Source organism: Aphis gossypii, chromosome 1 (genome assembly GCF_020184175.1).
Source record: "Aphis gossypii isolate Hap1 chromosome 1, ASM2018417v2, whole genome shotgun sequence".
NCBI classification, from domain to species: domain Eukaryota; kingdom Metazoa; phylum Arthropoda; class Insecta; order Hemiptera; family Aphididae; genus Aphis; species Aphis gossypii.
In genome coordinates this window covers 41,685,782-41,708,560 of record NC_065530.1, presented here as the reverse complement: position 1 = coordinate 41,708,560, position 22,779 = coordinate 41,685,782, and the positions used below count along the sequence as shown (strand labels likewise).

Here is a 22,779-nt window from a genome sequence, read left to right as displayed (position 1 = left end):
GTGGTAAAAAAAAATAAAACTTAAAAGTGTACGCCATTATAATACACTTAAATTTTATAAATTTGATTAAATTTTATGCGCTTTATATGTCTACTGTACACAAAAAATATTATAATAAAAAATAAACAGCACAGGCTAAGACATGAATTTCTATACATTAACACGTTTTTTTACGATTTGCATCATAATAAATTAAATACTAAAATATTTATTTTGAATATTTTAATAAAAATACATATTATAATTCCATATTTATGGTTTTTGATATACGTTTAAAACAAACTAATTTGAAATCACATTTATCTAATGAATTTTTTTTGGAATCATCGTTTTATTTTCTATAATTGATAATATACTATTGATGAACTTACATGGTGTAATATATCGAATAAATTTTACGATTTTATATTCTTAATAGACTCATCTTTTTTTCACGCGTCCATTGAATAATTTTTAATATAATAAGTGCATATCGTTAAGTGGAAAATATAAGTATATAACTTGTATATTTATACGAATAATTTCGAAGAATTTATAAAGTTTAAAGTGGAGGTGCTAAATTATAACAAGTTTTGAATAATTTTCTAGCGAAAGTTTCAAAACCGATGGTAAAATAATGAATTGTATTATTGATCAATATTTATAAAAAAAACTATTAAATGTTTGATAGAAAAAAATTTAAAAATAAAAAAAATATTTTTCAAGAGTTATATTTACGTTTTTCAGATATTTGCTGCACAAAAATTCAATCTTAAATTATAATTTTTAATTTTTAATGCATATTATGTTTGTAAATAACTCTCGCCCTAAAATATATTTAGTATCTAGTATCTACACTTAAATACTTTACAAAAATATAACGTTATATCATAGTATTTCTCCAGAGTGTACTATACCTCTATTATGGACGACACTTAACTAAGATAAGGTAGTCCATTATGTTAAAAAACGGGAGGGGTATCATTCTATCATGTTTTCAAAATCTTAATATTATATACATGTTCAAACAATGACTATTATGACCATTATCCAAAAACACGGGATAAATGTTAATACATATGCATTATGCATATGTTATAACAGATTTAGTATACATTATATAACATTTCTTGAATGAAATAATATAAAATATAATTTAAATAATGTGACAACATTTGTTAACCAAAACTTATTTAAAATATATGTGAACTTATAATATACTGATATAAATATTAAAATATTTAAAATTTAAATGCTAATACTAAAATTCTTGGATTTCATCGAACCAAATTTGTATTCAGTATATTACTGTTATAAAATTTTAATAATACAATATATTTTCATATTTATTGTGGGATTTAAATTTGAGCTACATATGGCACTATTTTTTTTTCAAATAATTATTAATAAATATTTATACATAATAACTATTATTTAAAAATATATAATATATTACTCGTTAGTCAAATAAATGATAAGTGAATAAATTTAAAGTAAATCGAAAAAATACACAACACATAGTACACAGTTATGTAAAATATATTTTTCAACTATTACGCAATGCTTATTATCTTGGCATGAAATGTAATTGAGTTTTTCAACGATACAATTTAGTGAATAAATTACTAATATTAAATTTTACCATCTTTCTATATTGTTGTGTCGGTAAATTACATTTTTTTTAATTTTTGAACACTTTCGTATCGTTATGATCTACGTGAACGAGTTGTGTATTGAGTAACGTGCCATCAAACATTTTGATACATTTATTGTGTTATTTATGGTCACATTAAACTGTGAACAACGTTATAAATGAGCTACATGTAGGTATAGAGACATAAAAACGAACTAGATTACAATCATTGTCCAGATAATGAAGCTACTGTTTTACTCGTAAATCGTATATAATTTGGAAACATGACAATGAATCTATTAATCCGTGATAAGATTTATAGAGATTTTCAAAGTTTTTTTTTTTATTATTCTTGTAAATATTATTTAAATTAATAACATTATAACTTTTATAATATTTACAGACATTTTTTTTTTTAACTTTTGTATTTCATTTGGTCAAACCGACAAATGAGATGATAATGATTCATTTGACACAAAAATGTTTTTAAACAAACCTTATACGATTAAATTACATTATTGATTATATGATGTTAGAACTTATAAATTCGCTTGTCTTATATTACTTTATTATAATCAAACACAGTAATATTTTGTCGATGAGAAAATATAAATTATAACTTGGTTGATGATTAAAAAAAAATGACGAATTTTTAAGAAAAAAAACTGGATGGGATGCATGCAGAAATCAGTACACATTTTTTTTTCAGAAACAATGTTAATTAATTTGATTTGCACAGCGAAAATTTGAATCACATTTTATACACGAGCACTAAATTTACAATACATTTGTTTTTTTCATTTCTAATCCGTGCCTATTATTTACAAAGTGAAATAAAATCGTATAGAAAATAAATTTAATCAAATAGAATAAATCACTTGCTACTACGCTATAATTAAAGATGAAACGAAAAAAAACGACATAAAACAGGAAAAAAAATCAATGGCTTACGTACTATTTAAACATAATATTACTATATAATATCATACATTGTATTGTGGAAGTCACAAAATATCTTTATAAACATAATCAAGAAGAAAAAAAAACAGTCTACAACATTATAATCATCGTTATTAATATCACAATAATAATATAACAAAACACTCCAATAAAAGGCAGCGATATTCGATTTGGAATAGAAATTAATCATCTAATCTTGAGCACGATATAGTGCAGGAATGTAAAAAAAAAAAATGAAAATAAATTACTATGTGTATAAAATATAATATAGTGACCATATTAATAATTAAATCAAACAAAGGACAATAAACATTCAATTTTGAGCTATTATATTATTATGTATTGTAATTTTTTTTTGGAAGATGACTAAATAATCAATAAATAAATAATAATAATAAAAAAAAACTATAAATCTGACGACACTATATTATATACATGTATGTGAAATGCATAGTATTACTCGTACAAGTGATAATCGTAAATAAATCAAATTTAACAATAATCTATTCGCGAAAAAATAAACAATATGAATCGAGAAGAACAAAATGTTAATAATAACGTGTTGAAATTATCAAACTTAACTTATTGCTTATATAAAAAATTAAAGAAAAATTAATAAAGAAGAAAAAACAACAATAACAATAACAACAAAAGGCAATATTCAAATAAAATTTTAAAAACATTTGTAAATTTATGGATTTAATTAATTTTTTTTTTTTGATTTTTTTTTTTGATTTTTTACTAAAATAAAAGTGCATTATTAAAATGTTACACGTGCGTTGAATTTACCTATAAGAAAATTGTTTACAATAATTATTGTTGTATATTTATAATAAAAAGTCACATTTTACAGACGAAAGAATTTATTGTGCCAAAAATCGATAGAAAATTAGGTTCAAAATATAAACAATTAAAATATTATTAAAACCCTACAAAATTGTAAGGTATACAAGTCACAAAAGTCTTAAAGAAAACATTTATTTGTACTTCTAAAATAAATTTATCATTATTATTATACACCGCCTACTAGATATACATTAGAATATATTAGGTAATTGTATGTTTCGATTTTTTTTTTCATTTTTTACCCGCGACGGGATACATGCGGAAGGCACTTTTTCAAATTATCCCTACACGACAGTGTGATTTTGTGAGTTAATGTTATTTTACATCTAAAAATTCGGTGCGTATAACAGACCTAAATTTGCACAGCCCACAAAGTAATAATCAATTAGTCAATTACCGTTGTATGTGTACGCGGTTCATCGCCAATCTAAGTGCACAGTTATTGTCTGTAGTTAAGAACACAATATTACCGTCGTTTTTATTTGTTTTCGATTTACAAACGATCTATTTTCGGTGTGGAATACCAATCGCAAATAGTCGTTTGTTTTGTTTAAGTTTGTACACCGCAAAAAAGACATCCCGTTAGATAGTCTGAGCGCGAAAAAAATAAAAATCATAACATTTCATTTAAGATCCCAGTACAAGCCCATGCGAATATGATTATTAAAAATGCATTTGAAATTGTTTACGCTGATTAGTGTTTTCATAGAAAAGACATTGCGAGCAATTGGTTTTATCATTTTTGTTTAAATTAAATACTATTATATTGTCGATATTTTTGTTTCCGATTTTTAAACATTGTGCATTATAGAACGTTTTGGTGTATTTGACTATAAAATTGCAAATATTAATAGTTGATTTTTATCTTTAACGGTTAATTTATAAATAACACACTCTGTTTAATTATTATTGGATATAGAAACTCATTATGATGTTCACTATTGAATTTAAAAATTTAAAGTATACAATCAAAAACGTAATTCATTTCGCTATATTATATTACCGACATTACACGATACCTTAAGTTCAGAAGTTTATCAAATTACTTATAAAATATTTATATAATATCTGATCTTATACTGAAGAAGGCACTAAATTAAGATAAAAGTCATTAAATTAAATTAGATGGTAGTAAACGTTTGGTAAAAGGTTATAACATTTCATTATAACTATAATAATAATAATTAGGTTAAACAAAATAATTGTAATGCACCACATTTAAAAACGAAACCCCCCAATTACTCTAGTCCGAAATAAGTTATGATTTACAACAATAAATCGAATTATTATCGTAAGTGATCGCATTATTCTTAATATTGTTCGAAATAATATGTGTTACTATAAAATGGATTAAATCAAATTGATGAAAAGAATTATCCAAAGTATTAGAGATATTTTAGGTATTTTCATCAATGAATAAAACATTATTTTATTTTTTTTTTTTTAATCCATTTTTGGAAAATTTTGATGGTAATTTATAAAAACAACGTAAATCGTTTAGTAACTTAATGATATTGTTAATGGTTTGTAGTTTAATTTTAGTTTGTTCGATTTTTTTGATTTTTTTTATTGAACTAGAGTTACAATGACCGCATAGGGAACTTCAGGGAGGAGAGACAACGGTCACGGGAGTATATTCTTAAATGAGAAAAAAAAAATCCGAGATATTCAAAAAGAAAGCGGTACGTTGGGCGATAATAATAATAATAATAATAATATTATAATTGTAACAGACGCCGTCTATCAGAGAAAAAATTCGACAGACGTGTAACAAAGATGTGACATAGAACATAAGATAATGTTCAATCGTACGACATTTGTTTGTCTTTTAGAGGATTAAAAATCAGGTAATACATAAAACACCGCGCTCCCTATCAATACTTTCGTAATCCAGCTCTCTCCCCCGCGAATGTTCATATTCCTAATTGTATTATTATTTATTAATCAGTTATTTGGGTACGTAAAATATTACAAGACAAAAAACAAAACGTAAAAATATACCAAAATACACACGCATAACAATTACAAAAAAAAAAAAAAACATCTTACGTCGTACACGATTTTAATACACTATAATGTTATATATATATAATATGTATATATATATATATATGTGTATATATCTATACATACATATTTATAATTTTATCATCATTGTACATACGCAATTGATTTTTTGTAATAATAATAATAATAATCATAATAATATCGTTATCACATAATAGTATAATAGTATTATTGTGATGAAGATAATATATTTTTATTTTTTTTTGCAGTGATCGGTATTATTCTGCTTGTGCAGCGTGCTTACAGGAAGTCGTTGGGCCGAGGCGGGCACGGCTTTTTGAGCGAATCAGTCCGGGGAAACGGCGGCGGCGACGTATCTCTGGGGCTGAACGGACGCATGGGTGGCAGTGCAGACGACGAAGACCGCGTCCTGGACTTGCTGCGTCGCCGCCGAACCATCGGTGGAAGTTTGGGTGTAGCTGGCGAACTTAGGTCGTCTGTGCTTTTAGTTCTGCACCCGGGCTTTCGTCCTGCTTCCGGTGTGTCTGGTGGCCGCAGTGACGAGATTGGAGAAGGTGATGGGGCAGGTGAGGCAATGGTTAATGCATCTAACTTTCCGACGATCCGCACCATCATGTCTTCGATTGCCGTTAGTCGCTGATTTATAGTCCGCACCTCATCTCGGAGATCAGACCGAAGGTCCTCGATTTTAGCCAAAACGTCCAGATCCGGCGGTGGCGGCAGAACCATTCCAGAGCACGGTGGCGGTGGTGGTGACGGTGCTTCCGATGCTGAGACCTGGTTCTGTTGTAACTGGAACTGGTGAGGTGGTGCCGGAGTCGTGGATTCTTCTTCCGGTTCTTGTACACCACTACCACCTAAGTTAACACTACCACCGACCCTTTCATCAGTCTCATCTATCGTTTCCTGTCGCTGGCTCCCAACGGCAACAAACGGCTCGGCAGCGGTGGTTGGCACTTTTTGCAGCTTCGGGAATACCTTGTGACCATTTCCGACCGACCGGCCGGGTGAGTCACGGACCTTGGCAGGAGCACTCTGGGCACTCACTACCGATGCGTCTGCTGAGTCTGAACTTCCACCGCCACCCAAGACTTTACCCCATTTAGATACCTTTTTGGGCGCCGTCACTGACGCTGTTGTTCTTAAACCCGTTGACGAAGTAGATGCTTGTTGCGGGTCTTCACTCTGTTGCCTGAGCACAAGAGGTAAGACTTTTGGACGACCACCGCCGACGCCGTCCGAAGCGTCACCGGTAGGGACTTCAGACTTGCTGTCATCGGAACCTGCCGTTACCGTAGATGCTCCCGGCACCGTTGCTGCACCCTGTTGCATCCCGAGGACCTGACTAGGAGCTCGATCCTTCCGAAACTTGGTGAATATTTTTCTGACCAGTTGATCACGCTGTTCGTCCAGTTGTGGTTCGTTTTTTCGCTTTTCAGCCAGTTCCTTTTCTCGGCGAACATCCGCAACTTTCCGAAATATTAACTTAAATGACAAAATCAAAAAAGTAAATTAATATTTAAAATAGATTGTCAATAACATAGCAGTAAGTTTCATCACAACCAAGCACTTACCCTATGCCGTAGGTTGTAAGTCAAAATGAGGTTCCGCGAAAATGAATTCGCAAACGCCTGATAGAAATCCAACACTTCTAATAACCGGTCACGCTTGATGGTGTGTAAGTCGCAATAGGTAAGAGCACGGACGTTCGCTGCGGATTGTCCTAGTGCAGTATCCTTCCAAAACGAATCACCAAACACATCACCCTTACCTTAATCAAAGTATAATTATATAAATATATTAGATCTACTTATTTATGATTTACTGTAAAACTAACCTAAAATTGCGACTACTTCGTCGTCTTGTATGACTTCTAGCGAACCAGTTACAATGAAGCACAGTGAGTCGATGGACTCGCCCGTGTGGAAGAGCAGGTCACCGGGGGCCGAGTGGCTCATTGTGAAGTGCATAGCCAGAGCGCGTAAGCACCCGTCGCTGGCCAACCGGAACGCCGGGTGCTCATTGAACACTTTTCGGTTTAGATGAACACATATGTCCGCCTTCATGTCTTTCGGACAATAATTTAACACCTAGCAAAAAACGACAATAAAAATTTTGTTTTAAAAACAAAAAACAACAATAATAAGAAGAAGAAGATAAAATGTGATCGCGTCGATTACATTTTATAATAATCACTACTGTTTTCTATCTGGGGATAAACGACCACGATGTCATTAGGGAGCCAAATTATTTGGGCGTCGGGCCATTTGGACTCCACTTCGTGTCAGTAATAAAATACTACGATAATCCTATCCACTTTGTTCGACCACAATGGAAATATTCATCCTATCCACCTACAGGTATATATATATGATTATTTAGAGGTTGATTTGTAAATTAAATTTTTGTATTGTAGAATTATTAAGTAAATAGTATTACTTTTACTAAAATATTCGACTGTAAAACATGAATATTGTGTTATAAGAACATCCCAGTGTGAAAAATTCATATATTGTAGATTTTTAAATAGCATAAGTACATCATGTTTTTATTATAAATACCAATAATTTCAATAGTTATAAATTGTGTTTGTATTAATCTATAGAAAAAAAAAATCTTTGAGTGGGATTAATATTTGTAATAAGCGTATTTTGAGTGTAAGAAATAACTATGATCATTTAATATTATACTAATACGCTTTGCTCTTTGGTTGCTACAATCACCCCTGAATTATATCAATTCCTTAGGATGTTTTATCAAAAATTATTTTTTATATTTAAATACTTATGAGTCATTTAATTCTTTACTTATTATTATTATTTTTATTATATTTTATTTCTCTGTAACCATAGTGGGAATTATACAATTCTGGAAAATAAAAATTTCCACACTTTTTATATAATACAGATATTATTGATTAATTTCCTATCGTATCTAGTTATTGATATTTATACCATAGTACCTGATAACATCATCAAATATGGTTGAATAATATCTTACAAATTTCAAATCGATTTCAAACTAAAAAATATATTCATATGAAAAAAGTAATAAACATAAAATATTAAGTGAATTTAAAGTGATTATTGGCCATCAAATCTAAATACTTATACGTCGTTTATTTTAAACACTTCAATGCGATAAAAATTACAATAACTGATTTATAGTATATTTTAAAATAATATCAAATATTCTGTAAACGGTTTAATGTGTTTAGTTTATTTAAACGTATGTTCAAAGTTAATTTGAACAAATGTAAATTAATTTATAATAAACAATTATACTCGATCTAAAAGTAATATTAATCTATAAGTAAATATGCCTATTTCTTATAAAAATTTCAGATCAAAATATTGTATAGGTTTTGAATTATATATAAATCCAAATATTTTTTTCAATACATTATTGTTTATTTAAGTATGTTAAAATCAAATTATGTACTATATCCTTTATATTGATTAACTTTCGAAATTAAACTAAATTTAATTTAATTTATTTATATTTTGAATTTAAGTTGATATTTAAGAACTTAACTAGTTATATAATATAAATTATATCTTATATCTTATTGTAAAAAACTCAAGTTTTTGTTCCACAACATTATTATTTTGATTTTAAACATTGGTTTTATGTTTAATACTGATTTTGAATAAGAATAAAGATATTATATTCATTGTTATTATTACTTAAATAATTTGTGAAGCTTTTTAGATCGTTTTCACCACATCTTCAATTCCTTTTTTTTTAAATTTCACCATAGTGAGTTATAAAAAATAATAATTTTAAACCTTGGTTATAGTCAATTGTTTGATAAGCAGTATATAAAAGTTAATGCAATTTAAACTAATATGATTTAGATTGAATTCGATGAAAATCGTTTTTAAAATACAATTATTTGTCATTTATTTTGTTTTAAATAGTATCGCAACACTAAAATATCATATCCTATTATAGTGAACCACTCTGCAATACCTTAGGTAGGTAATCAACGAGTTTACAATGTAATATAGCCTGCGGGTAGTCCTAAAATATAATAATGTAGTTAAAAGTTTTAAAATTAAATTTTCCAATTACGACCAGTATAATATTTTGACGATCATAATAATATTATCATATATTATCAATACCACGTATACGTTGGAGTGATTTAACTAGGGTTGGTTATTAATTCTATTTAATCCTTTGAGTATCCAAAACAAAGTATGGCTCCGTCCATTACCCAAAAGGGAACGCGCATAAGTAATAATTTACGTAAGCCGTACTTTATCCGTGTCCAAGCCCCGGGTCATTGCCCACGTGGACACCACATAGTCCATGACCCTCTCGGACAGCGCTTTCGGCACTTCGTGCAGCTTCATGAACTCTCTGACATTGTTTAGCATGTCGTGGTACTTAGCCGTGGCCGAAGTCATTTGCTGTATGATAGTGGTGACGTGACCGAAAATCGTAGCGTACAACAGCGCTGCAAGTATGATTTATTAAGTACACATCAATATCATAATATTATATTATATTATAAGGTATAAAAAATATTATAGTCTTGTGTTTTCATTAAAATTGATATCAGACTATAATAATTCAACTTGATCCTGTCAAAAAAACATTTTCTATTCGTTGTCGAATTCAGTGTGTGCTTTTGAAGTTGATAAGTGACATTAATTTGACAGACAATAGTTGCTCGTGTTTTAAATACTAATTAACCATAGAAATCAACCACACTATATCTATATAATAAACGGTATTTCTCTTATTAATATTTAAACAAACTAAATTAATGCAATATAATATACTCATGGAAATTACGTTTAAAAACGGATTTTTTTGAACGGTTCTTCGTTTATTATTTTGCACAATTCATCAAACTTTTTTGTTGTTTTGTGTGCATGGAGTTTATCAACAATGAACTTAAAAGCGAGTTTTTTTATTCATTTAATCTATAATTGTTTCATAAATATTTTATATTGTTTAGAAACAAAACGAAACGAGACGAGTAACGTCAAATATTGAAATCGTAAAATATTAAACACGTATATTTGAACAACAAGCTATCCATTATATAAATAAACGTATTGAACTATTTTGAAGTGTTTAAAACATATTTGTGTAAAAGCAGTTATTAAACATATTATAGTATTCGTATATACCTAATTAAACTGTCTTTAACCGTAAGGCGCGGATCGTCACAAGTCGCAGTTATCGTACGATATATTTTTTTTTTACGATCGCGATTTTATGATAGTATTTTAACCGTTCAAGAACAGTCTAAATAGCTGATAATGTTGGAGGGAGGGGGTGGAATTTATAACACTTACACGCAATGACCATCATGCATATGGTGAAGATCTTCTCGTTGTCGGTCTCTGAGGCAACGTTTCCGAAACCGACGCTGGTCATACACGACATGGTGAAATACAACGCGGTCACGTACATGGTCTTTCGAGGAGGGCCGTGCACTAGCTCCGTGGCGTTGGCGTGTTCCGACATTACGTACGAGTACGGATACTGCGTGATGTTTGCCAGCTTCCACAGCCACGAGTATTGATATCCATTCTCGGCATCGGACCGTCCTGGTTACATATTATTAAATTAATTAGGGTGTGTGTTTGTGTGTGAGTATGTATGTGTGAGAGAGAGATAGCGTATAACAAACATATGATTTTTTCAAAACAATATTTGATATACGTGTTTATAAATAGGTACCTACTATTTAAAAACAATATAATATTTTAATATCCTTTTTAGTAGTGATTTTTAATTTATGGAATTATACATAATATATTTGCATAATTTTAAACATAATAGATTATATTATACATATTACGTGTATGTACATTGCACATATTGTACAAAATATCGCGTGAAAGTCATTTCAAACGTCAATACACGATAAGACATTATATAAACCGTGTTCGATGGCTTTCGATACTCACCTATAGAATACCAAATACAGGCCAGCCAATGCGCCACCAGCATATAAAAGCACAGCAGCAGTATCAACATCGCAGCTCCGTATTCCAAGTACCTGTCCAGTTTTCGAACGACCCTGCCCAATCGTAATAACCGGACAACCTTCAAAGCACTGAATAGGCTTCCAATACCCTGCGGAATGAAAACGTTTCGTTTAGAAAAATTCACAATAGTTCACAATAGTTATTAAATTCTAAACTCATATTATGAAAAAAATATATATTGAATAACCATTATTAAGTAATTTTATTTTTATGAATATAAATACAAGAAAACAATCAATTAACTAATAATTTCTAAACAAGTTTGGTACCATTATGTATGTAGAATGGTATCATTAAAAGATATTTTATAATTCGTATATTTCTCATTTAAATCTGACGGTAGTAATTAGTTTAAAGATAATATCCACAATATTATATTAGTTTTTCTGTATTTTAATTGAATTATATCAAAGGTATAGCTAATGCGTCGATTGTTTACCGACATGAATTTTATTTTAAATGACATAAGATAATAATCATAATAATTCTATATTTATTTTATATAATATCATACTAATATATATATTTATAATAACTTAATACATATTACACACGTAATATGCATTATTACATCCAGCATTTCACTCGTCAGACAGGTGTGCTAAAATAGAATTTCCAGTATGTTAAATAGTGAAATGGCAGTGGAATGCATTATACGTTATCATATTATAATAACTATAATAATAATATAATATAGTATAATATTAATTTTTTAAAACCGTGATACTTGTATACCTATGCAATAATAACAGGTATAAAATAATTCGAATATTGTATTGTTGTCGGTGGCGGATGCACTGGTAAACGACAATATTATAATATCAGTAAACGCGTATTTTTTTTATCAAAAAAGTTTGTAACAATAAACGTATGCTTCGTGGTTAAAAAAACGACGTAATTCATAATATACATATATATGTGGTTAAATAGATGAAACAGATATTGATAAACAAATGGTGGAATGAAATCGTAATCGGGAAAATTTATGTAAATCTCTAGTAATTAGAGAATAAGAATAGTCAGCCTAAGTAGGTGAGGGTAGTTGTATTCATTATCTAATATTACTATTTTATTGTGTGTTTCTGATTTCATCATCAATTTGGGACGATATCACACGGTTTATGGGTAAGCAGCGTACCGATTCGCAGTAACTGATACTGATACATTTGTATACAGTTCTACAGATAAATTCTTTCAACTATCTACAACTTATAATAAAAAATATTACAGTTTTAAACTTATTATTATTTTTATCATCTTTAGAGTTCAAAGTGTAAGATCATACAGTAGTATAAATTATAATATGTACGTTTAAAATTAATCAAAGAGCTGAATTCAAAGTATATTGATAAGAAAGTACTTTTAAATTTTATTATTCACAGTTTTTTATTCTCATAATTTTGTAAGGATATTTTTTTTTTGTCTGAAAAAAATATTAACTTTGTGAAATTGATAAAATAGGTTTTTTCATAATTTACAAAATGAAAATATATAACATTAAACTCGAAGTCTACTATGTAAATAAATGTTAGTTATTAATTTAAAAATAACAATTTAAGAGTTTTATGAATCACTCTGTATATAATATAAACAACAATTTGGTAAGTATATCCAGGAAATTCAATATATCTACAATCATTTCATCATATCAAATGTAATCATGTAAAGTGCACTCCATATTAAAATCGATAAATATTTTATGCATTATTTATAATACAAAAAAAAATCGAATTCTGAGTATAATATGACTATAACTATAATAATATGGCGTAGTTACAATAATTATGAAATTTTATTTATGTTAAATTTTCTAAGAGTCAAAATCGTAGCACTCTTCAAATCAATAACTTTGTGAAAAATAACGAAAACACATTACAAACCTCGAGATTTTAAACGATAAAGTCGTGTCGCTTGTGCGACGTTTTGATTATGTATTTTATGCGTTTCAAAACATAACTTTTTTAATCAAAAATATCATGGCTTTGTAAATCATTCGCACGACGTCGTCTAAGATCAACACAGCGAGTAGAACGGCGTAGATAACAATAATACCACGAATGGAATCGGGATTTGCGCCATAACGTCTCGCAAATACTGCAGCAATAGGACTCGTCAAATCGTAAAGTACAGGAAGAAAAAAATTATTTCGTGAAAATATACGTGATATTACGATTTATTATAATATTGTCGTGCGTTGTCATAATAATATAACTCTGAAAAACATTATGTGCGCGCTGCGTGAAATCCTTTATCCTTCATATTACTCTATCCTGGCTGCAAATATTGTCAGTCGTAACTCGTAATCTGGAAACGTATCGCATTGTGCTTCATGTCCTACAAACGTGGAGAATTATAATAATATTATGAGGTACATACATGTGTAATGCGCGCTTGTCATATGCAATCGTAAGTCTTAGTAGAGAAAGTAGAGATATATTAAAAATATAGACTTGGACCATAAAAAAAAAAAAAAAAATATAATGTATAAACGTATTGTAACCATAAGAACTCGATTTTTTTCTACGACCATATATAACAAGTTTTAAATGTATCCTTCGCCAAAAGTAAAAGATTAATTGCAGAAGCCAGAAAGTTGTGTATTGTACTAAACACCGTATGCGTATTTTATTATATTAGTTTTAATAGTGAAACGCAAAGAGTCAAAATTTGTTCGAAAAATTTAGTATTTATACAGTTTTGATATTAGTTATGCAATTATAAAATCGTTATTTATAAAACTGTGCAATGATAATATTAATATCTACTTTATAAAATATATTAACGATCGTAAGGATTAACCATTGTTTAAGTATTGATATTTTTCTAGACAAGATAAAAATAGTAAATAAATCTTATCTGAGGATAGGTTTCAATTATTCTCAACAATTATATGTTAGAACCTCATACCGTGGAAAAGGATTTAATAATTCAGTAATAATATCATTAAACTAGGTACCGTTGCCACTGAACGTTTATAATATTGTTATTATTTACGCTGTAGCGTCGGTGATGATCGAGAGATTTCACATGCTTAAAAAAAAAAAACGCACAAAATGAATATATTATACTAATACGCTTGTAATAACACGCACGTTATACAATTCTATTTTTTTTTTTTAAAATCATTAAGTTGTTTTTATCTCGTTCTCTTAGCGGTTCTTCTTTAAGTCTTCGGAGCATAGTTTTACGTGTCTACGACACGATTTTTATCGAAATGAGAGGTCGTACGGCGGCCATTTCATCCCCAACACCGAAAACTACAGGATTTCATTATTTATTTTTATTCTATTTTTATAATAAGGACATTATACTGTATACATAAAAGAGCATTGCATAATGAAGGAAACCAGATCCAATTATTTTCGCTGCGCGACCTCACCCGCGATAGCGTCCCCCTCGATTGTTCCGTGTCTGCGGGTTCCAAATGAATCTGCAGACAAACAGCACAAACGCGAAACGTTAATAAAATAAATTGTACGACGGCAACAATAAAAAAAAAAAAGAAAAGAAAAAGGATTTCGGAGACGACAATAATATTGCTGCAGTCGAGCAAATACGGTTTGTTGTCTTTCATTGATCATAGACCGAGCAAACTAATTCGAATTCCCTCGGCAATGAATTTTTTTCCTGTCCACTCGCGTTCTTTGATAAAAAAATAAAACATTTTTTTTTCTCGTTTTGTTGCTGAAAAGAAAGTTATTTTTCTACGTGCTGCTGCACGTCATAGTAATATAATATTACTAATATTGTTACACGTTACCTACCGTCGTTTTAGAATTTTATGTCACACGCACTACACGTCGGTTGGAAAATTAATTAACCCAGGAGCAGTTATTTGAGGTGTATATATATATATGTGTGTGTATTCATAAAAAAAGTTTGGACAAATTTAATTAACAGGACACGTTAGTGTAGTAATGATATTTATACCGTATGCTGAAAGTTTATGTAAGTACCGTGTTTCAGGTCAAAAAATATATTTTTACGAATTCCATTTTGGAAACAAATTTACAAGTAACAGTGCAAAAATAGCGAACAATAATCAGGTCCTCAAAAAATAACCTTTACAAAGATATATCTTTGTTGATACTGCCAAAACACCTATCTCAAAATTTGACAAAATGAGTTTTTTGTCGATATTGGTAAATTAACACCGTATGGATATATTTTATTTAAGACTTTTTTTTGCGTAGACAACTGATTAGATTGTAAATAACATAAATGATAACACAATGTATATCAAACTTTGGGCGTAACAAAACGTATCTCATAAAAATTATATTGAAAAGCGCTGTTGCTTTCAGGACTCTTAAAAAAGTAGGTTTATTTTTTGATTTGTCTTAAATATTACTATAAAATTGCATATTTTATCAATTTCTTTATTATATTATGATAATTTAAAACGAATTTATGTTATAAACATGTATAATATCATTATACATAATTAGGTTTTATGTAAAAGTGTAACAAATCATAGTATTATAAAAAATGATGACTTCAATAAGTCATTATAATTTACAAAATATTAATGATATAAAAGTAAGTTTTGAAGAAATTGATACCATTTCCCAAAACATTGGAAGAAAACTTAGGGAAAAAGCCAATAAGGACACCTGGACTAGAAATTATGCAAAGTATAAAATAATGCGAGGAGAGGCCTATAATTTAGGATATAGAATGAAGGAAAAACAAAGCACCATCAGTAATGTTATCATTCGCATTTTAATTTATCTCCTGACGAATCTAAAAAAAACATATTATGATGTTCAAATAATAGTATTATATTATTATTTATTATTATTGTTTATTACCTCTACTAGGAATATCAGAAATTTTACTTACATCGTGGCTCTAAGAAATCTTCACTGAAATTATGTGTAGCGATAACGATCGCGTCGTTTGTGAGGGATTCGACTGGAATATAAATTCGATGAATTTGTCTCAACAGAATTGTTTGAAAAATACGATAGAAAACGCCGCAATCAAATTTGTCACATCATACAAACATAAATTCGCATTTACCGAGTAACTCAGAAATAAAATCGGTAGCGGTATTTGTGAGTATATTTGATATTATATAATATTATTGATATGAAGTGTTGTGAGATCTTCTAATACGGGAATCATATTTATTTTTTTTTTGATATTTATATTGTTCGCTAAGTCAATGAATCACAGTTTTTCGCCCGAGTTTTGATTGATATACATATACATCAAAATAACTGATAGGTTTTAAGGCCACATCAGGTACAAAATTATATTCAATTAAAAAAAAAAAGTAAAGTTATAATAAAAAAATGAAAATCACTTCTAGTTTACAACGATGATACACATGGCGTAGTATGGAATATTATACATGAACATGTAAGAGGTAGGACTAGCAAAATCTTATCAAAACCATTTCCGGTTTGAGTGAACATAAAGATCATCTAACCTAAAAAAAAATAAACGGGCTTCATTTGGACCTCGTGTGGATCATAATAAATATAGAGTTTAATGTTGTTCAGATTCCGATTGTGTACTTTTCGTGGTTAAAGTACTTTGCATAATAATATTATTGTTGTTAATGATATTATTACAATATTATCATCAGCATCACGCATGCCGATGAAACTACAAAGTTCTTGGTAAGCCATTGTTCAAAGTTTAGAAAACAGGATGTTTGGTCTGCATCGCAAAACTGCGCTCGGACAATCGTGGATATAATATACAATAACAAAAGCGAGAGCACGTGAAACACTTAAAGAAATTAGTCGAATGGCCTGGAGGCAACACGCTTATATTTTTAGTCGAAAACGTTTACACGCCACCACCGTCGTGTAACATACTAGACACTGGTGCGCGCACTTTTATGTATAATATCATATAGGTATATGGTAAAGTATGATTTCCCCCGAGACCGGCAGCCTTACGCTATTACCCGGGATTAACCAGCCGAATACCCGTTCTGATAATATCGGATTAACCCGTGTGTACAGTAGTCGGCTGGCGGATTAATCGCCTCGACCTACGGTGGTTATTAAATCGTTGATATTTCCGGTGAAACGGCGTTTGGCGTCCGGTTCGCCGCGAAGACGTCATCCGTTCCGAGTGTCGGGTCGGTGAAGATTTCGCTAGTAGTCATCCACCGTTCTCATTTACCAGAGAAACGATATCGGCGTTGTTGTAAACCGTAATACGTATATTAAAAATTGTGTTTTGGTCAAATTTTATACAATATGATTGTAAAATAAATGGTATTTTCATTCGGGTCCTTGTTTTGAAACAGTGACCGATGACCGCAGAACAAAAGAAAAAAACAAACATTGAGTAGGTATGGGTACACTATACATAATATAATATAATATATATACATATTGTTATACATTATCCACTTTGCGCTTTATATTTTTGTCGACACTGAAGTATAGTCATTAAATTAATTTGTTTTTATAGACAACGCAACTGTGGTAAATAATAATAAGGGTGAAAACGAGAACTCTCATTAAAACAATACCTCCTTGTGTGGTGTATGCATGCGAGGTAACGTGAAAATGTCTCGTGTTTCCTCCTCGGATTGTCCTCACTACCGTCATACGTATAACGTACCGCAGTCATACGCATGCGAACGAGACTATACATAATTCATTATAATAATAATATATGATATGACACAACAAGTGCGTATACAATATTAATAATCCAGCGCGACGGTAGTGGCGCGAAGCTAAGTAAAAAAAAAAAAAAGCGTAGTAGCCGCGAACGTATAAAAACAGGAGCCAGAGTTTTGAAAAACCGTCTTAATTTATGTTAATCCATTGTCCAGCCCTACAGGGCAAACGACTGAACATATAAAGTCGTATAAGGTATCGATCGATCAGAAATATTGTGCAGATGGGAACAGAAGAACTCGCAAACGGATTGGTTAGAGAGTTTATAGGTTAAAACCAAAAATGTTCAAGCACTTTTAAAATTGATTTTGCGTAGGTATACAACGAAATATGTTTGTCCCCCGATCCATCACCTTATCAATCCTCACTACTCTCATCGCAACAGTGGCGACGGCGACAATGACGGTCTCTCGGATGCCGGTGAATATAATACTAACATAATATATTATATTAAATATATGATATAATAATATAATAATATTATGATGTAACGATAGCTGGATTATTATTAGGTACTAATATATACACTATAGTCCATAGTACTATACAGTCAAAATCGCGACTTATTTAAAAAAAAAAAAAATAGCTGATATCACATCAAAAACACTTTTTTATAACTCCGTGTAAAAGCCAAGTTAAAAAAATAAATAAATTTAGTTATGATTAAATCTTTAAAAGACGTGATACAATATGGAAACGAAGTAAAATGCCATTTTAGAACATTACAAATACCTATGACGACAAATAAGATCAATTGTTATGTAAAATACTTAGTCAACATAATATTGTTTATACATTATTAATTATGAAAAAAACTATAGTGGTTACTTATTTATATTTATTTAAGTATACTTCTACGTTTACCAAATAGTTAAACAATATGTTGACTAAATATTTAACATTACAATTTACAATTTATCTGATTCGTCGTCATAGGTATTTGTAATATTATAAAATGATATTTTACTTCGTTTCCATATTATATTACGCCTTTTAAAGATTTAATCATTACTGAGTTTATTTTTTTTAACTTTGCTTTTTTTTACATGGAGTTGTAACGAAGTGTTTTTGATGTTATTATACACACTCGACGTGGTGTCAATATTCATAATATATTCCGCTATTCACACCACCTACGACCACAGATATTGTGTGTGGCACGAAATACGTATAGAAATTGTTAAAATAAGTGTATAAATATTTTTTAAACAAAACATTTTTTTTTTCAAAACGTGGTAAAAATTTAACAATTTTTTAAAATATATAAACTATTTTAATACATCGTATATACATGAACACAGTTTATCCTCATCATTTAATCCATTATTAGATAAGTATATTATGCTGTCTTAAAATTCAAGGAAGTCTATTAAGTTCTGTACCAGAAAATTGTATGTTTAGATTTAATTTTTAAAATCATTGCATTTTGGAAATCTTCGTAAATTATCAAAAATGAAACTTCTGAAATTTACCAACACTAGCAATGCGTTTATCACATTATTATTTTGATGAGTAACATGGCAATTTATAATAAAACTTATATAATATCTGCAATGCGGTGTAAAATAATTGGGAATAGTATAAGTTTGTACACGAAACATGGTAGTTAGAAATATACATAAACGTTTGTTCCTAGAGTTTCTACACAGCGTTAAAATTTAAATATTTCATCTTCTACAAATGTGCAAAACTAATTTCGTACCCATCTCTATTTAGACTTACGTATAATACTGTTATTCATTTAATTGTTATGAACATAATTAATATCTGTTTGTTTTATATGAACAATTAGGTATATAGCAATATAAACCAAAAAATCAAGTATATGTACATTCATTTTTTTAAATTTAAAAAAAAAATATGTTTTTAATAATATTAAATATTACTCACGACGAAAACGTGGTTATTTTTGTGGTTAAAAACAAGTGATTATTCTTGAATACAATAACAAGCTATTTTTTAAGTATTTTCAATCATTTTCTTTGGTACGTTTTAATTTACAGTTCCTTTTTGTGTGAACGTACTTATATACATTTGTAGAATAAAGTATTATTTTTTCTACGGTTTCTATGATATGGGTTATAATATTTTCGATAAAAATTAGAATTTAAATGTACGTGAAAACGTTCGCTGTTAAACAGCTAAAAACACAAAAAAATTGATTTAATTGTTACCCCAATATCTTAAAATAATCATTAAAAACATAAATAGTTATATACTAGTGTAAAGTAAAATTATCTCATATACTCATATATTATATTTTATTGTGTTTACCCGCTACGGAACTCTCTCCGAAAATAATACTCTTATTAATATGAACTCAGATTGATTCACAAGTGATTGATGACTGCGGTTCATCGTTCAAAGTTGTTGAATAATATACGCACTACAAATGTCACACATCCGATCCTTAATATGGCTAACTTTTATTCGATTTTTATTTAACACTTCACCAATCCATCATTTATATTGTATAAAAATACACGATACGTAACTCATAGTGTTATATGATGACAACGTGTTTTTGTGATCTTGGTAAGAAGTTCTCTGTCTAAATTTTTATATCTTATACAATAATAAAATCAAAAGTCCACCTAATAATAGTAATATCCACCTAAAAAATATTTCTTGCATTAAAATCGTTTAAGTCATATTTTTTGGTTTCAAATATATTCAAAACACGCTTTGAAAGAAAAGTATTTGAAATATTTATGTTTTGATTTAATTTAAAACAAATACTAATATCAAGTTTCCATCCAAGATTATATTTTTAACATTTAAACACGAGTAAAATACATAGGTATTTAATCATCATATCTTAAAAGTATCATGTAAAAATACATAAAATATTATAAATTTACAAAAAAAGTATTTCAAATGTATATTATGTTGAAATAAAACCAAAACATAAATCAATTATTTAGCTAAGTGCCAATAATATAATATGAATTTTTTTGTATCTGGAAATATTTGTTATTTGGATTAAATAGAATATGAATTTGTACATGAGATTTTTATAATAGAGATTTATAGCGCATTAGATATTTCGATATTAATTTGACTAGATTTTAATTCATCTATATTAGAATATATTTTTAACAGACACCTAGTCACCGTGCGTGAGTAATGGGTAAGAGTATCTTTTATTTTTTTCGAAATACTAAGAAGCACAATGTTCTTTAGACTTGAAGTAGATTCAGCATAGATTTAATTTTATCTTTATTATACTATATGACGGGCTTGAGTTGAAATAATGGCGGGACTTTACGAAACAATATAGCAGCCACTAGTAATAACCGCGATATCGTATTATTATGCAGTCGCGGTGGGCGTTATATTGTGAGAAACACCGATTACGGGTCGCAAACAGTGTTTTGAATATAGTCGATCATGATTATCACGCCTACAACGTGTACATATCAATGCGGTTGGTGGTTAGAATTTGACAACACCGTATTTTGAACTTTCAAGTTTCAGTAAAAGATATAATGTATTGGAATTAATCGGTAAACGTTTTTACCCATAATGACACTTTTAAAAAGTTTGTTATACAATTTCGAAAACTTTTTTTTGTGTTCAGTAGACTGTTCGATTGAATCTCGAGAGGGCTTAAGACTTGAAAAATACATCTCAGTTGGAGTACTCGCATACAGTAATAATAATAGGACTTTTAACATTATTAAAATATTTTTATATCAATATTATACTGGTCGGACGTGTTTGGAGGAGATTTTCACGAGATTTCAAGAGCAATCTTGGCCATTGGCAACGATTTTAATTTTGAAGCGTTTTAAGCTCGTTCAACGCAGAGAATAAAGTGTCTACTTTGGATTTCTGAGGAGTGACTGATAATTGCTAAATTGATTGACAACAAAGTTTTGAGGGGTGGTGCAGAAACCATCTCTGAGATTGTGTTACATAGATACCTCACGTAATTTATCTCCTTAATTTCGATTAAGAATTTTGAGTTGAAGTATTTAGATTTTTATGTCAAGTTGATAAGTTATGATCAATCATTTTATTTATTATTATTATGAAGTACGAGCTTATAAAAATTATTAATTATTGTTATGGCCTTGAAGTGTGATGGTAAATTTGTAAAAGACAATGATTAATATGTGATACGAAACGGTAAGATACGCACAAAAAAATAATTAATATTTTTAATAATATCATTAATAAAAATAAAGAGTACAGGTATAAACCACTATAGAAAATCGGTGTAAAAGTCCTTGGAAATCATCGGAAATGTTTTAAAAAATGTTAAAATATAATATATTCAAGTATGCTCATATCTTTTTTTTTATACATATATATATAAAATAATTTAATTAAACACAATTGTATTCAACAATATTTACATAACTAGAAAAAAAGACTTTTGATGCATAATAATTATTCTAAGAACCGTATAAAATGTCCATTAGCTGTGATTAATATTTTCTATTTTAATAATACCTATCAGTTTGAATGAATTAATTTCAGTTTTATGAATCAAAAATTTAAGAAAAACAATTTTTTATCATTTAAATTGTCACAGTATAATGTATCCATCATCAATCTATATTAATTATCCTACCTATATGTTTCATTTTTCAATTTCCTTAAACTTGGATCAAAATTATAAAATAAAGTAATATTGTGTACCGTTACACTCAGGAGCTATAGTTCG

At 29.1% G+C, this 22,779-nt stretch overlaps 1 protein-coding gene across 8 annotated transcripts in view; it reads right to left on the bottom strand.

Annotated features, from left to right (window-relative positions):
* Window positions 1–2,486: 2,486 nt before the first annotated feature.
* Window positions 2,487–22,779, bottom strand: part of LOC114123373 (potassium voltage-gated channel protein eag) — a 190,517-nt gene continuing 170,224 nt past the window's right edge. For all 8 annotated transcript variants that reach the window (XM_027986313.2, XM_050197132.1, XM_027986316.2 and 5 more), the window contains 6 exons: window positions 11,377–11,545; window positions 10,759–11,013; window positions 9,709–9,908; window positions 7,284–7,536; window positions 7,021–7,217; window positions 2,487–6,931 (listed from right to left, as the gene is read on the bottom strand). In XM_027986313.2, coding sequence (XP_027842114.2) covers window positions 5,726–6,931; window positions 7,021–7,217; window positions 7,284–7,536; window positions 9,709–9,908; window positions 10,759–11,013; window positions 11,377–11,545 — 2,280 coding nt within the window. In that variant the 3' untranslated portion in view covers window positions 2,487–5,725. The remainder of the gene's footprint in view (window positions 6,932–7,020; window positions 7,218–7,283; window positions 7,537–9,708; window positions 9,909–10,758; window positions 11,014–11,376; window positions 11,546–22,779) is intronic.